At 41.0% G+C, this 16909-nt stretch overlaps 1 protein-coding gene across 8 annotated transcripts in view; it reads left to right on the top strand.

Moving 5' to 3' along the window:
• Nucleotides 1-16909, top strand: part of gro (TLE family member transcriptional corepressor groucho) — an 81580-nt gene that overhangs the window by 40751 nt on the left and 23920 nt on the right. For 4 of the 8 annotated variants that reach the window (XM_018019683.2, XM_018019682.2, XM_018019684.2 and 1 more), the window contains exons 6-9: nucleotides 1740-1802; nucleotides 1881-1967; nucleotides 2151-2183; nucleotides 3123-3482. In XM_018019683.2, coding sequence (XP_017875172.1) covers nucleotides 1740-1802; nucleotides 1881-1967; nucleotides 2151-2183; nucleotides 3123-3482 — 543 coding nt within the window. The remainder of the gene's footprint in view (nucleotides 1-1739; nucleotides 1803-1880; nucleotides 1968-2150; nucleotides 2184-3122; nucleotides 3483-16909) is intronic. The other 4 variants (XM_018019687.2, XM_018019686.2, XM_018019689.2 and 1 more) reach the window with 2 other exon arrangements.

The raw sequence follows: 16909 nt of genomic DNA, 5'->3' as shown, positions 1-16909 counted from the left end.
TTATTCTTCCGACGTCTGATTTCTTTTTAATTATAGGAAATGCGTTTTTCTAAGGTACATAAACTTTTGGGATTGATTATATAGCCAATACATCCTTAATCATACGAACGTATAGTGCGTCACGGAGTCGCATACCACTATAGCGATGCGTATTTGTCTATGTTTCTATGGGGGCCAAAATACAATGAATTAGATGTATATAATTACGCTTAGTTTTTTTGCTGTGAAAAAAGTATACATGAACGTGACATCGAATGGTATTCTGAGTAAGGATCGTCACATTCAAGCTTAAGTTCTAAAATTGGAAATCGACAGATTTTCGACTTTCGTCAGTCGAATAATGCATGCATCATGAAAAATCATAATGTTAAAGGTTGTTCCGGAACTACGATTAATAAGTCGATTTCATCGTTGTTTTCATTGAATCGAAACGTTGAAACGCGGGATGTGATAGCAATGAGGGAAAGCAATATAAAAGGCAGATAATCATATCGGGGATGAAACACCATTGTATAAATAGAGTATTAATTTGCGCATGGGAGTAATGTTGTTAGTACGCTCCGATGCAATTAGGCCGTTATATTGGCGCTTCGCGATAGGTACTCCGGTCGTGTGTCGATCTCCGTAATGTTGATTACTGTACATATTTGATCGCATTCGTTGAATTATTGAAACTAATCTGTCGAAATCACGTAATAGGCGCGCGTGCTCTGTTAGATATTGTTGTTTGTCAACCGCGACACGATGATACGCAGATATGTCAGCTGTTCGCGGCTCGATAAACGTTCCTCGTTTCGTATCCTCTCAGGGACGATAATAAGAAAGTATCAACTTGCAGTAATTTTATAATACTTAATACTTTAACGGTATTTCGTAAAAAAGGGAGACGGAAGAAATATCTCCAACTTTCATTTTTTTAACAATGCGCGACAGTGCTTCAGAGAATCAAATTACATCGCAAAAATCTGTGTTTCATTAAAAGCACATTTTACGTTAAAAATGTGATAAAAAATTACGAGAACACTTTCGGAGTGCGAATAATTGGAATTACAGCACGACCCGATAGTGAATTCAACAAATTGCGCGTTAAACACACGTTTCGCAGACGTGAAAAAGGATGATTATGGAACGTTTCAATATCGAAACGAGTTTTATGATGTTTCGTCTGTTGTGCTCTTTCTTTCATACGTAGTCATTGTGGCACGCGTCACGTGGCCGTCGTCGGTGCACTTGCGAATCGATTTAATCGACGCGCATTAATGAGTGACTCTTTGATGTACCTAAGTACATATGTATGTATGTATGTATGTACACGCCTTCGAAAACGCACGATTCACGTGCTCGTCGTGTCGCAACGCCCGTCTCGCGTTGCGGCCGCTACGTTAACCCTGAAATTTCATGACATTTGCACAGCGTTTTCGTGACTCGACACTATGCGTGATCGGTTGGACGATTTTTCAATCAATTCCTCAAATTATCGGATATACGCGCGCATCGAAATTCGCACGTCGCGGTGTTCAATACTCTTGTTCTCCTTTGAAAACGACACTGTCACGCGTTGTTAACTAACTGCAACGATGCTTCGATATTGTATTATGAAGTTATAATTTTAAACGTTAATTAATAGTATAGAAATGAATTGTACAATTATGTGTATACTTGGCATGTTTATTTCATTAATACATCGACTCTAAGTTAACATCAGACTGATGACTCGTTTGCGTTACACATTCTTTTAGACTGAGATCGCTAAGAGGTTGAACGCAATAATCGTCCAGCTACTACCGTTCTTGGCACAAGAGGTGAGTCTTTGACTTTCTGTTTGGCACGCGTGCCGTACAATTTCACAATCGAGAGTGACAACGACGCGATAATGATAGCATGGCTTGCAGCATCAGCAGCAGGTGGCCAATGCGGTAGAGAGGGCGAAGCAAGTCACGATGTCCGAACTGAACGCTATAATCGGGGTGAGCCTCTTTACCATTGATTCCTACCTCATTAACTTTATCACTTTTGGCAAATGGCTGGACATTGGATCTTGGCATAGCGAATAGTGCTTTTTGTTCGAGCTGCTCGCTTTTAAATTCGATTCTTCAACGCAATCCAAGAATGATAATAGCTTAATTAATATTGGCTTTGTCCTTTTGCAGCAACAACAACAACAGGGTTTACAGCAGTTACTGGTAAGTTCTATTTTGTCCTAACATATATATACTAAAACGACGAATGAGAATAAAAATATTTAAGAATACAAGTTAGAACATTTAAAAGATATAGTTTTTAATTAATAAGCGCCATATGCAGTCAGGTTTTTTATTGTTACAGCGATGTCTATCCGTTCATATGGATGTGCGTAATAAAATTTTTATAGTAATTCTTATTATGAAAGAGTTGAACGAGGAGGAACGTAGAGAAACATTTTTTAACGTTTTCTGAGGCCCAAATCGGAACTTGCCAATTTATGCAGTAGCGATATAAAATTAGGTTAACTCGTTTGAAGAGGGTCGCTGTGGCTCTTGAGCAAGCGTGAATGCACAATCATTAAAACATTTATTTCACGCTGATACCGTGTTTCTTATTTCGTAATTGGGTCACCGCTTTATACACATTAATTCAAACGATATAAAGATATTCCAAGTAATTTCTGCGGCAACGTAAGAATCATTAACGCGTCCCGTTGTACACGTGAATTTTATTTGTACTGGAATTATAGATGAGCAGAAATTTGTAACAATATCAGATGAGATTTAATTGATGCTCATATGTTCTACATGTTAGGTCTTAGGAGAGGCTCGACTTTACCATTGCCAATTAATACATTGCATACGTCATTCTCTTCGTTGTGACATTAAGTACTCATGACTTTCATTTTTTATGGAAACGACAAATTTGCAAGGTACATCCAAAAAAAACATGTTTTTGCGCACATCCTACAAAATGCCTATTTATGCCAAAAATTAAAAGTTGTATTCATATACTAGTCCAAATAAAAAGAAGGACGTAAGAAGATTGGGTATGCAACAGTAAGGTCTTAGCGTTGAAAATCGTATAGCAGGTTTAAAAAAAAAAAGGTTGTGTTCCATAAAGGGAAAGGTAACGGTAGCAATTGTTGCGTGTTACAGCAACAGATTCACGCGCAGCAGCTGCCACACGGTGCGGTGGTCGGCGGTCTCCCACCGGCGGGGCTGTTGGGGTTCGCGGGTGCGGCGGCGGCAGCAGCGGCCGCGGGGGTGCCACCTCATCTGGCTCCGCCGCCTCATCCGGCGGCCGCGGCTGCGGTTCAAGCACAGGCGCAAGCGCTTCTGAAACCATCGGACCTGCAGCAGCATCGGGTGGTGGCGGAGACGCCCGAGGATCGTAAACCGATCGCGCTCACCGACGAGAGGCTCAGGCGATCCGTGTCACCGCCGGAGAAATTTCGTAGCCGTACTCCCGACCTCGAGACCGATCCTAAGAGGCGGAAGGAGGAGAAGCTCGGACACGTGAGTCTAAATCTTTTACTTTATGGAAACTCGCGCCCCGGTACACTCGTACCGTGCCACCGCGCGATGCTGGAGCTCCTGTTTTTAAGTGAACGCGCGCAACCTTCGATCCACCTGTTACGCGCCATTTAAGAATACGCGCATCCCCCCTCGAAAGTATCTCGCCTCATCGTCTCACTTAATGCTATTCCAGAGAGACTTGTCCGTGATTATCTTGTATTAATGGGATCCTTTTAGAAACAACTTTTAAGAAAATATCTGATTTTTGCATATACTACTAAGAAATGCAAACAATTGTTGAATGATTTTTATCATTCATAAAGATAAAATGCATCACTAGATTATTGATAAGATGATAGCAACATTTATTTTATTTAATGATATTTAAAAGTATCAAGCATGATCTGAATACTGAACTTACGCTGTACGAGACGAGAATTGTTGGAGATGAATATAGCTTACTTTATCAGGAAATGGGTTGAATAAAATTGTGATGTGATCCTGAATGAAAATATTTTTATATTATACCAATTTGATACACGTATTCTGGTCGTCTGTCGTCGGATATATTCCACGGGTTATCTAGGCCATTCAAAATCGAGACAAATAAAATTCAAGTGTCAATATTACTCTACTGGCGTTGTATTTCACTCAGCAATGATAAAGATAGAAAACGATCTAATATTATAGCTTCTTTATGGAACTAAAGAATATCTAGACGGAAAGTATGTTGTCAACACATTGATAGTAAAAGTATTAGATATTGTATTATAAAGAAAATTGATAACATAACGTGATAATTAGATAGAAATATGCATCTTCGTTTTGTATCGAAAATTATATCACTTTTTGTAAAAAATAGACACAGGTTCGTTATTTGTTAATAATAGGTGTCGCATATTCTTACATTTATTCTCTTCGTAATGAATGTACCAGGCAAACAGAATAAGATTTATCTCGAAAGATTCGCAAAACAGACAGAAAGAAGTAAATAAGAGAAAAGAGAGTTGCCTAAAAATTGGATTACTCCGACCAATGGAAAAGCGAGGTAAACGCTGCTGTGTGTAGCATTTGGAAGTCGAGGCTTGCAACAAGCAGTCGAGAGTCGCGCGAATTTCACCTCGTCCCCGTGGTTCCGTGAAATATCCATGAAAACTGGTTCCTTTGTCAGAATCGCGACGACAAAGTATGTTGCGCGCGCGTGCGAGCGGGAAGACGCGTAATTAAAAACCGTGAAAACAGGTGAACTCTGCTTGGTTCTGTCGTTTCTCTCTTCCTCTCTCTCTCTCTCTCTCCCTCTCTCTTTCTCGCTCGCTCGCTCGTTCGTTAAATTGGATTATTTTTCTCAACCCGTTCCGTCCCTTCACCTGAAGTAAGAGGTACAGCAGGAAGTAAGGGAGGGAACTGCTACGTCCGGAGCGTTTCCCTCTACCTGGTTGCGCTTCCCGACGATTAAAATACTCTTTCGCGAGTGTACACTTCCTGGAGGGGTTATAGCGTTGTTTTAAGATCAATGAGAGTAAAGTGCTATTATTGATGAAACATTTTTTTCTTATCACGGGAATAATTTTGTTATAAAACTAATGATGGAAATAATTGATGCGATCTTAAATCTTCATTATTTAATTGTACTCTTTGTCCACAATAGAAGCAAAATTTCTGTAAATATAAATTTGATCTAATAGAAATAGAATGAAGTATGAGAGCTATACTCATATATGTAGAAAAAATATCCACAATATCTCATAAAATACCAGATCTTACAATGTCATTTAGTTTTGTCAGTTAAGAGATCAGTTTACAGACCTTGCTATATTAATTCCGCTAACTGTACTTGTTTCTCGCGTAATCTCTATTCTCTTGCTTCTACCTTTTCGCTTCTCAGCCTCCGATTTCCATTTGAGCGCACTTTCGTTTCGTTCTCCCGAGTCCTTTCGTTGGACCCCGAACGCCGTTTTCTCTCGTCGCCGGTAAAGTGACGAGCGTCGCCTAAATACGCGTCGCGACGTTGTTAGAAGCGTCGGAGGAAAGCGCAAACGGAATCGTCGCTTTTCCTCTCGCTATTCGGTACGTTCCGCCGCGACGAATTCAGCCCCGTAGAAATTAAAGGGACTGCAGCGTCTCGGATTACTCGGGTTCTTTAAATTTTTACGGCTAAGGGTATAAATGGTCATTCATGCTCGCGCACGCTACCTACCCATCCTAGAACGGGAGCGTAATTAGCACGCTAGGGTAGTAGTGAATGCGCGATATCTTGCGAGTCCACTTGCCATGTAAACGTAAACGCGTAGGTACCTACTCTTCGGTTTTGTTCAGATAATTCGAAATCCGTTTTTCTTTTCCTCTATTTATTTTAACTTTATTAGAGTTTTACTTTCTTAATGCGTTTATTTTATAATCAGCATTTCTCTAAACATGTTCTTGACCGTTTAAGAAAGATTCGCGAATCATAAATCTTTTTTTTTTTAATCTGTATTTCGTTTCCATTTACTCGACAATTCGCACGCTACGTAAAGTTTCATGTTCGTACAACATCGCAACATGTTGACGTTTTTCACAGTCAGAAATTTTTGAGTTCTTGGAAAGCGTTTATATAGACGTCCTCATTATTCACGTGCTCCTCGCCACTACCCAGCTCGAAATCGCGTGCCAGAGCTGATAAAAATTAAAATACAGTATACATATAAAGTATAGTATCGTAAGCTAGGAACGCGAAATTCGCGTTGCGTTTCTCACTCACTTGTTTGCCTCAGTAAAAAGAGTGTGGCATCGATTTGACTTTAGATCAATTGAAAAATAAAAGAATATTAAACATTAATTAGTGTATTGATTGTTAAACAGTTTAATCTTACTGTTTTGAATTCTTCTAGAAGCAGATTGTAACAGAGTGCTAGATTAAGCATTTATAGGCTTCCACGTTAATCAGGAATTTGTATTCCCTCTGCTATGTAGAGTACATTTTCACGGGTGAAAATCAAAAGGAGTAAGGTCCAGTGGTTTTCCGAGTCAATACTGGCGATGAATGAAAATGCTGATAGAAAAGTCATTCAGCTATGAACTGTGAAACAAGTCTTTCTCAAAAACAAAACTTTCTGCAAGAAAAAAAGACCTGCAGTCTGCAATTTTGCTGCCTCTTTTCTAACAAATTATTCATACTCTGGTACTATATTATTACTAATATTACCAATCTTTCACATTTTTTTCTACTTTCCCAATTTGGAATAACATTCTATTATGCACTAAATTTCTATTTCGTTCTGCAGACGAAACTCGCGCATTTATCCAGTACCGCAACTACCGCCTTCCTTATAATCTCAAAAGCAGCTCGCCTCGCGAGGGCGAGGCTTTCTTTCGCGTTTAGCAGTAAAACGTTGAAATTGCTTCCGAGCTGTGTAAACCGGATACGCGTACCTGTCGCGCTCAATTGTCGTGTTGAACCTCGGAAAGTCCTGACCATGGAGTCCTAAGTCACGATCGTGTGCGAATTCAACGTCCAACTTTGGTCCTTCTTTCCCTCATCCCTCCCCCCCTACCTCACCCCTATTTTCTGCAAGTCGTCTGCCTTTCTCTCTATCCTGGAGGGGAACTAACGACGCGTCGTTTACACGGGCAATCCCTCGAACCCCAAGGGTAGCTGAAAGTTTGTTTGAATTTGAGGCACTGACTGGACTCCGTCATGAACTCCATTTACCGGCGCAGGTATACGTACATATACATATACGAGTGTACGTTGAACAAGTGCGATCGACCAAAGCGACAGTGTATGTACCTACATGTGTACCGATCTGGTGTAGCGCGCACAATTGTATCGGCGAGAGCCAACCTGAGAGTCGAAACAGCAAAAATTGGGAATTTTGAAGCCGGATCTCTGACTCGATGGTGTTTGCGAGCTATGATTACATCGTTAGTAAAAATATTCTCGTTTTTTATCATGAAGGTGGCGTCAACTAATCGTCAGCTTTTATGTAGACAGTACAAAATACGTTCTATTTGTCTATGTATCTATGTCGTTTTTTAAGTTTGTTTATACTTAATCATACCTTCTTACAGTTTGAATAGCTACATAGTATGGTTGTTTCTAAATAGAATACTCACTTTACATTGGAAGTTTCATTGTATCTGTGCGAAGTGCGTAAGTTTTACGGACTTATTTCTCGCGTCGTGTTCGTTGTAGTATTGACTGAAATGGCAAACGTAATTTGTTCCCGGAATTCGCGTGCCATTAGGAACTATTCGTTTAACTTTTCCGAAAATCCGGTTGTGTATTCCGTACAAAGTTCGAACGGAGTACTATTTTCAAGTTACGTTCTCGTTGCAATGCAACTCTGACGTTGATCAAGTAATTGCTTTTTAAATTTCGATCGATAGATAACTGTTCATAAACGTTAATATAAATCGTAATTTATTTGCTAATAGTCTAAAATAAACTATGACGTATGGGTGAGATGAGAAACATTTAAGAAAGATGTTAATGAAATTATTATCGCGCACGGGTAAAGTTGACTGGACGGTTGTTTGCATGTGTCCATGTATACGAGGACCACTGCTGGTAGATATGCACTGGCATACGGTGCAGTGTAATGGAAGTCTCAGCAGGAAACTGGGCACGTTAATTTTGAACATTAAACCTCGCGGCATGTGACGCGGTATGAATGCAAGAGATATGTGAATTACACTCTATTGTCTTGAGGACACCATACTCACATCACTGAGCACTTGCGTGCGCCCGTTCGAACAAAACTCTCAAACTTTAGAACTAAATACAGTATAACTTTAACAGTCGAAACTTTTGTTCGCAACGATAAAATCATCAACGATATTCTTGTACTGCATGATTAAAAAATCTTTTTGTATGAGGATGAAAAATTTGGGATGCTTCTGCCTGGGTTATTTATAAAACAGTGCAAGAAATATGAAAAAGTTCATCGATAAATGTTAGAAAAATCATGTGATCACCCTAGCTCCTTAACGAGTATCTGTACAACGCATTTTACACTATTTCTCGAATGAAACAATTCGGTCGTTTCAATTCACTGAAATAAATGAAACTGAAAATCTCATATACGTTTCTAGAAACCGTTTGCATGCTTCTTCCGTGAAGATCGAGTCTCTTTCTCCTTTAATTCCCGGTATCTTCATATCAAGTCCTCATTAATCGAAACAGTTTCTCGAAATTAGCTAACAAAAGAGTCCCGCAATCGACACAACCAATTATTCGTCCTCACCTTAAGCACAATGAGTGTTCCGGAAGATTTCAGATTTACGGAGCACGCACGGAGAGATTGTTGTAAATATACACGCAAGGGTAGAAATTTATTCACACACGCACGAGACGATGCGTCACGGATGGTTGCATGCAATTTGCAACAGTATACAATCCAGAGCAAAAGTTGAAGACTGTCGTCCGTGTTAGTAAAGCTATGTCTACGCTTTGCAACGTAACGTAAGGCTATAATAAAGTTATAATATAGATCTGTTATAAGAGCAGTAAGAAAGATGTCATATAAGATCGTTTCAAATAATATTTCTCGTATTACAAGATAATCTGTAATGTAATAAATCTACTCTTTGTAACAATCGATTCAATTTAAAACTACACTGATAAAACAACAACTTGTTTTATTTTCTCATTTTACAATATTTATGTTCATTGTATGTTACAAAATTATATTTCTGTATAATATTTCATGTAGACCTTAGAATGCATAATATTGTAATAAGTCATAATAGGCAGGTGTAACTGTTTTACAACTAGTTTATAAAACAATTCATTTTACAAGCCAGCTTTATTGTGTAGTGTAAACTCAGCTTAACGTTCAGTCATCTGGGTTTTGCGCACGTAGTAGTGTCGGAGACACGTACTTACACAGAAACTAAGGGGAGAGAGAGAAAGAGAAAGAGAGAGAGAGAGTAGGAGATAGAAGGATATAACCGGAAATGAGTTCTCGCGTGTCCACGCTCGGCTCTTGGAACTACTATTCAGTCCCTCTTTCCTTCTCCGCTTCTGCCCATGAGAGGATTAGTCGTAGTTCTCCTCTGCCTTCCACCCTTTACGCCCACTCTCCCAAACTCCACACCCCGAAGCTACCACCCCGTTCTTCGGCTCGGCAGGAAAGCATTAATCAAAGGAGCAACGGTGCGCCCTGTTACCGGTACGACGAAAGATGGAAATACCGCACACACGCTCGAGGTATCACGGAAGCCGGGGGTGAGTTAGGTTGCGTTTCAACCTCCGCGCACCTCGTCTCTAACCGCTGTAACCACCTTTGTGACACCGTGTCTTTCAGGCAACCGCTTTCCGCCGAGTCGCGCCGTCGGAATAAAATTCCCGATCTGTTTTACAGTTTGACGCGTTTGTAATAATGCCGTAGCTAGCGTGCCGAGAGAAAGGTACGTGTTCTTGCGGACTTATAATCCTTTTTACGGAAAGAGGAGTACTTTGAGCGTTGACAATGATTAACCCTCCCTTTGCTGTAGGTAGGTTCATTACCAGCTTTAAATATTAGTAATTGAAATAGTAGAAAATAATTTTCTATCTTATTAATGAGATATTCATTCATAAAGGATGAAAAAGAATAGATTTAAAAATGTATCTATTTATTTTTAATCTGGGAGCGAAAAAGGATTATAGATGTAAAAAGGAGATTAGGCTCTTACTCAGGTGCTCGATAGAAGTGCAATTTTTCGTTAATTAAATGTTCTAATGGAACTTTTTCTCTCTTTAAAGATCGACCAGAAAGTTTACTTTTCTCTTAACGCGAATCTGAACTCGTTTCTATTATGTAGGACAAGTTTCGACAACGTACGTACCTTTCAAATATGTATAACTTTTCACATGTATTGTAAATCTTAGATTTGAATGATACTTATTAGTATACAAATTCTTTTCTTAAATAAGTAAATTTTGGAACAGAGTTTTTATTAAAATAGTTCGATATTTAGTTAGATGACGCCGTAATTCGAAGCAATGAGACAACGAACAGCGCGATGCACGTTAGAGAAATTGGGGTGAGTTTCGTGACTTTCGGTTGTGTGCGCGAGTGACCACCGGTGATTTCATTGACGAGCGCGCGGTGCCCTCACTCAAAATGCCTGTGGTCGAAAAGGGGGATGGCCGAGTTAAGGTCAGTGGTCTGATACACGACCGTCATTAACCTGCTGGTTTATTGGGTTTCCATATCAAAGAGACGATCTTTCGAGAGCGTTTTTGCCAATTATGAATCAAACAATTCTCCTTTATTGCACTGATCTTCAAGTGATTTTCACAATTACACACCTGAAAGCAAGGAAAATTATTTTCTGATTTTCAATAAAGCAATTGTCTATTGACATTCCAATGTGTTAATTTAGTCCGGAAAGGACAACTCGAATTAGGAGATGAGGGATGAGTGCAGATTAATTGTCTGTCGAAGTTACGAAAAAAGTTTGGCAAAAGCGAGACACTTTTGTTGACGAGGAATGAAACGCGATCGGAGTCAGATCAGATGGCTTCGAACGCGGACGTCTGTATTAGCAGTTCGCTTAACGAATAGCGTGTTCGTAGTTTTCCTGATGAGAGAACCGGTATGATTCACGATTGGCGAAACGTTAATGAGCACCTATCGTTGGCGAAAACGCGACCTAAGGACGGCCGAAATACTTTGTCCCGGGGCTGCAGAAGGGAATGAGAGGAGGACCATAGACATGCAGATACGTAGATTCGGCTGATGGGAATCCGACCGGCGCGGCACGGCGCGCGCGTAGAGTACGGTGAAACCGTGTGTCGGTGTTAGTAAGAGCGGGTGGATAGAAGAGAAGCTGGAGGGGGAGGATGAGGGTGGTTGAATTTTTCATCTGACCACGTCGAACCAATTAAAGCGGACCGCGGTACCCACCCCCCGACCTCTTCCACTTTTTTCGTTCTCTCTTTATTTCCGCCCCGCGTGCTAGCCTTTATCCCATTCTATCTTTCTCTTTCTCTCTTCTTCCCATTGTCCTCCTTCCCTTTTCTACTTTCCTCTTTTCTCCACCTCTTTCGAATCCTCTCTTTCTCTCAGTCTCTCTTTATAACCCCATACCTCTGGCAACGACTCCTCATCCTCGAATTCGCATACTGTGCGCCCCACTCTTCTCCGCATCTCTGTTTCCTCCCGCATCTTCGTCCGCTCGCTCGTTCACTCTAGCGACTCGTTGGATTTTTTCGCGTCACGAGGCGGTGTAATTTATTTGGCCGAGCTCTAGGTACTCGCGGAGGTGGCCGAGGAACCGACGCGTGGGGGTGGGCAGCACAGGGTGCGGCAAGGGTGGGGAGGTGGTAGGCGGAAGGAGAGAGGAATAACTGGAGGTGGCAGAGGTGAGGCGGCAGCCAGAGGTGGAGGTGACGCGGCTATAGAACGAGGGAGATGGGAAGAGGAAGATGGTTTCAGTTTATTTTGTGGGTCCTACCTACCCGCTCGTCACTGTCCGACCCCGTTGGTCGGCCGCCGTGTGTTCTCTTCCTTCTCTTCCTCTCGCGCCTGTCTACCAGTACGCGTCTTCCCTTTTGCACGAACTCTTTTCTATCTTTTCAAGTATCTCTCATTCCTTTTTTGTCTTCTTGCGATTCGCGTTTGTCTTCCTTGTTTTCCTCTAGAAGTTCCTTCCCTGAAGTGTAGTACTTACAATACATTTTATACGAATTGAAAATATTATACGTCTACCGTTGGTTGCATTCAATTTTCGTTCACAAGTGCGCTATTAGTGGTTACGCAAAATGTTTGGGATAGATTTTTACAATAATATAAGTAATTGAATTTTAAATTCCATTAGATATATGTATGCTTGATACTGTACAGATTAATATATATGTACATACAGTCAGTCAACTGCGTACGCATGATACGTACCTTGTTCGACAGGGACGGCAGAGCCTATGTAATATTAAAGAATCCGGGTGGCTTCCTGATGGATCCGTCGCTGTATTATTTCTTTTTCTCTCGACTATACTACCGCGGGACAATTTTTTTCATTGACTGTCGCTCTTGCGCGGTTCCGATGCTCCGCCCTGTTCACCTGTTCCACCTGTCATCCCGGCCAGGAGGCTGCGCCTTTTTTTTTACACGAAAAATTGAAAAGGTCCTGGGTGTGCTCTCCCGCTTTTGCACGCATACCCGGGACCCACCGGTATACGTATGTACATGTATGTACATTTTTGTTTGTCCTCCGGAATGTTGAGATAAGAGATTGCGGCTTAGTTCGAGCATTCTTGTACTCCTGTATTCTTGAAACTGATGTTTCTGTTAAAAAATTTCATGCTTAACGGAAACGTCCCTAATTAGAGAATATTTGTCATATTGGAATTTGTCATTCATTTATGATACAGTTTTTAAATGTGTGTCTACAAATACTGACACATCGTCATGCACACTGTTTTAAAATTATTTCTATGATATGCTGTAATAAAAAGTAACAATAATTTCGTTTGCACGGAGAGGAAGATAAAAAGGAAATAAAGTAACATTCTAAACGAGAATAGACAATATAAATTTTGTGCCGTTGCTTCTCAAGGAAAGAAAATAGTGAAAAGGAATTAGATTGTAACTTAACGGAAACATAAAACGTTCCTTCTTAAACAATCAATTCGCAAACTGGAAAAAGCGACGTGTGTGTGCTCTTAATTGATTTCTGTTAGTCGAGTTTAATAGCCACTTGAAAGCCGTACTACGCGATAAGATCGTAATTTTCTCATAATGTCTGTCATAGACGTCATAAGCCTGACTTGTACCAAACGGTACCTATTGATTTGTGGCCTCGTATTGCCTGGAATCGATTAAATAGCGGTAATCCAACGAAACTCGAGTATTACGGCTACGTGATATTCTTGCTCAATTATTTTCTACACCTCCATCTCGCTCCATGAAGCTCGAGTAACGTTCATTTGTAGTTACCGTAAGTTTTACTTATGACGCGTATGAAACTGCCCCATTATCAATCTTTTTAATTTCAATAATTATAACATGTAAAGTGTCAAGTATGGTAAGATATGTTCAATAAATTCCGCATTTTCGGAACACGACTTTGGTTACATACATGTAATAGTAACTTTGAACATACAATAAATAGAGGCATGGCCACGAACGATCAGACGAAACAGGTCGTCATTGTCGTCGCATAATGCCACTCTGGTTTTCGTCAGTTCTTAGAACAACACAGCTACCTGGCTCGGTTAATATTTGAAATGCAAGAAAATTCGCGTGCCACTCTAACGTCGCCGTGCCTCGCCCTCGTCGGTAAACGCGGGACGGGAGCAAACAAGGTTCTCATTTCTACGCTATAGAAAAGCCAGCTCTAGCGATCAATTGAATAGGTTAGCCGCGATACCCGCGGAAAACACGTTTCGTGTCACGATTGATATCGGTCACATGATGCTCGGCACGACATTCAGATCGATAACACCTTGATAATTAATTTAAAAGAAGCTTCTCCCTCCCGTTTGCGCTTCTTAACCTTTCACTCCCTTCGCTCTCTCTCTCTCTCTCTCTCCTCTTTGTGTTTTCCATTATGCATTCATCCTCTATCTATCCACTTCATTATTTTTTCATTCAGAATGGTCGATATCCCCGAGCAGGGCTCTTGTTACAAAACGGTCTGTGTCGACCTGCTTGCAATTGCACCGAGATGCGTCGCATCGGAGACGTGTCTTTCTTGCCCCAGCGGGCTACTTCTTTCGCGTTCCAGCCAATCCTCGTTTCTTTTTCCTCTGTCTTATTCTTTCTGAATCTCGTTGTGTCTTTCTCTCCGCGCCTTCCTCCTTTTTCCTCTTGTTAATAACGTACTGTACAAACACCCGCCGATGAATATAAACATCTGAAGATCTGTCGCGTTTAACGGGTGTCCCAAGACGACGTCGATCTTCTCTTCGATCGCGTAGTTAAAATCAATGCGAAAAATGTTTTTGTATAATGAGATGACATTTCTTGGATACGATTCGCAATTCCATTATAAAAATTAGTTAGGTAATTATGTTTATTGTTGTATACGTTTCGAACAGAGATAATATTTGTTAATTTAAAAGTTCGTGTTCTGAAATTAGTGTTTACTCGTTTTAAGAAGATCCGTGATTTTCAGCAGCCGAAAGAAGGCAACTCAATGCCGTAGTCCGAAATGCAAGATGTAGAGAGAAGCAGTAAAACTTTCTACTCCTTTAGGAAAATGTGAACGGTTGCTATATTTCATCTCCTGACCTGAGACGGTTCGCAGAGAGCCAAACTGACTCTTTCGATGGGTCTGGTTGCCGTACCGAAGAATGAATGGAAAGTAAACAACCTTGACCAGCAGGTACTTGGACCTAAACAGCAGGGGATGTGTTCCGTACTCTTGGCCGAGGTCCACTAAGGCACCCAGCTTTTACGAGCTTTATCCTATATCTCGCATTTCGGACTGCGACCCTGGATTGACCGCCTTCAGCTGCTGAAAATTATGGGTCTTGTGAGAATCGCGTCAAGATTTCCGTCGTGTGAACACTCCATAATTCTGTCTTACTTCGAGCGAAGTTCGTTGAACGACTTCGACAATCGCTAATTAAAAGCGACTGAGTTAATCGGTTATGATCTCTGGAGGCATAATTGAAGAACGCGAGTGTTGGCGGCAAGCTTCGCCCCCGTTGGTCGACTATATCCTGTTGATCTATTGTATCTACCAATCCAGTGGTAGTGTGCGTATTTTATGCGTGCATCAGTTGAACGTCAAACGATGACCACTAAGAGGCTGGAATTTATAGTCGTTTCTCAGTTCTCAGTTCTCAACTGCTTGTTACTTATCTATGTGTTTCGTGATACAGCGTCTACGGTCATTGTGGTAGGCTTACTCACTTCAATAAAATTTTAAAAAGACTTAATCAATGATGAAATAAAACGTATAAAAATGTATCTTCGATTTTCATCAATCATGTATCACGAAACACATAAATATGTAATAAACAGTTGAAAACTGAGAAACGACTATAAATTCGGGCCTAATTCGATTAGTGCAAACTCAGGTTTGTTAACTAGATTCGCTAAAAACTAAATCTGGGAACTCTGAGAAATAGAAAATTTATGCGAGATACTATGTGCATAGAACAGATACATATAATTATACAATTATCGTAGGAATTGCATATGATCAAGTAATTTACCACAAAACTTGTTCATTTTCAACCATCTCTCTTTCTCCCTTTTTTTATACACGGAGAACAGAATAATGGGGCGGATAATTAAACGACCTGACCGGATTCCGGTGAATACGAGCATGCATGTAATAGGTCAAAATATTTGGGTCATGAACGAATCTTCGCCCGTTTCCCGATTGCTCGCAGTAAAATCGTATTTATATTTTATACTTATACTTGTAAGTATTCGAACACTTATGCGTCTAATTGTATATAAGTTCCTAATATACGTATTTTTTTTAATATATATTTTTCTGTGTCTTCGCGGATTTGAAATGATTTTGTACAAAAAAAATTTTCGCTTGATAGATTTCAATTTTAATTCGATTTACCAAGCACTTTTAGCGAATCATATTCAACTGCTCTTTAAATACTTATGAATGATAGCGTATACCAAAAACAAAGTTTCCTCGTTTGTTTTTCCGAAAACCTCCGAGCCTTGTCCGTTGTGATAGATCTAGAATCTAGACAATAGTTTCAAGATACGAAAAAACAACTGGCAACAAGGATCAGCAGCCTCTCTCGGCAAGGACGAGTCGTAATTAAAGAGGAAAAGGAAACTGAAAAAAGAGAATAGCTGAACGTGCGATCGGTGATTCCAAGCGAGGCCTGGTCGTCGTCTGCGTCGACGCGAAGTAATTAATTAATTCATTAATTAATTAATCGGCATCACAGTACCATCAGAAGTACCAATCAGCGTTCCCGCCGCTGCATACTTCTGCGACCGCGATGTACACGACACACCTGCCCGCCAAAGTATGTACACACACACACACACATATACGTACACGGATTGAGGTTCGTTCGAAAGTCTCTACTACATATCGGAGATACCATTCGAAAAACTCACCCCCTTTCGACTCTGTCCCACCGCATCCCCGGAGCCGCGTTTCCTATCAACGCCGAAGCCCATCTAGCCGGGCCTCCCTGTGCAAGCCGATGTACAAGAGCGAGCGTTCGAAAAAAACGACGATCAAACGAGAGCCAGAGGAAGATGAGATGAGACAGATAGTGGGGAAAGAGAGAGTATCGCGGTGGCTGAGTAGAGGGTGGTGGTACAGACGCGAAGAGAAAAAAAAGAATGCGCCATCCCGCTACCGCCTGGTGTACTGTCGAAGTCACGGGACAAAGAGGATCTGAGAGAAAGACAGGCGAACGCGGAAAAAGAGGGAAAGAGTGCTGGCCACGCTTTTTCGGAACCATGCGCCGCGTAGTGTCGAGCGGTCACCACCCCCCGGTCCCCCCCGGCCCTCCAGCACGC

The sequence above is a fragment of the Ceratina calcarata genome, unplaced genomic scaffold (genome assembly GCF_001652005.2).
Source record: "Ceratina calcarata isolate Rehan_Ccalc_2016 unplaced genomic scaffold, ASM165200v1 scaffold2.2, whole genome shotgun sequence".
In the NCBI taxonomy this organism is placed as follows: Eukaryota; Metazoa; Arthropoda; class Insecta; order Hymenoptera; family Apidae; genus Ceratina; species Ceratina calcarata.
Note: the sequence above shows the minus strand (reverse complement) of the source record. Positions and strands in the feature narration are given on the sequence as shown.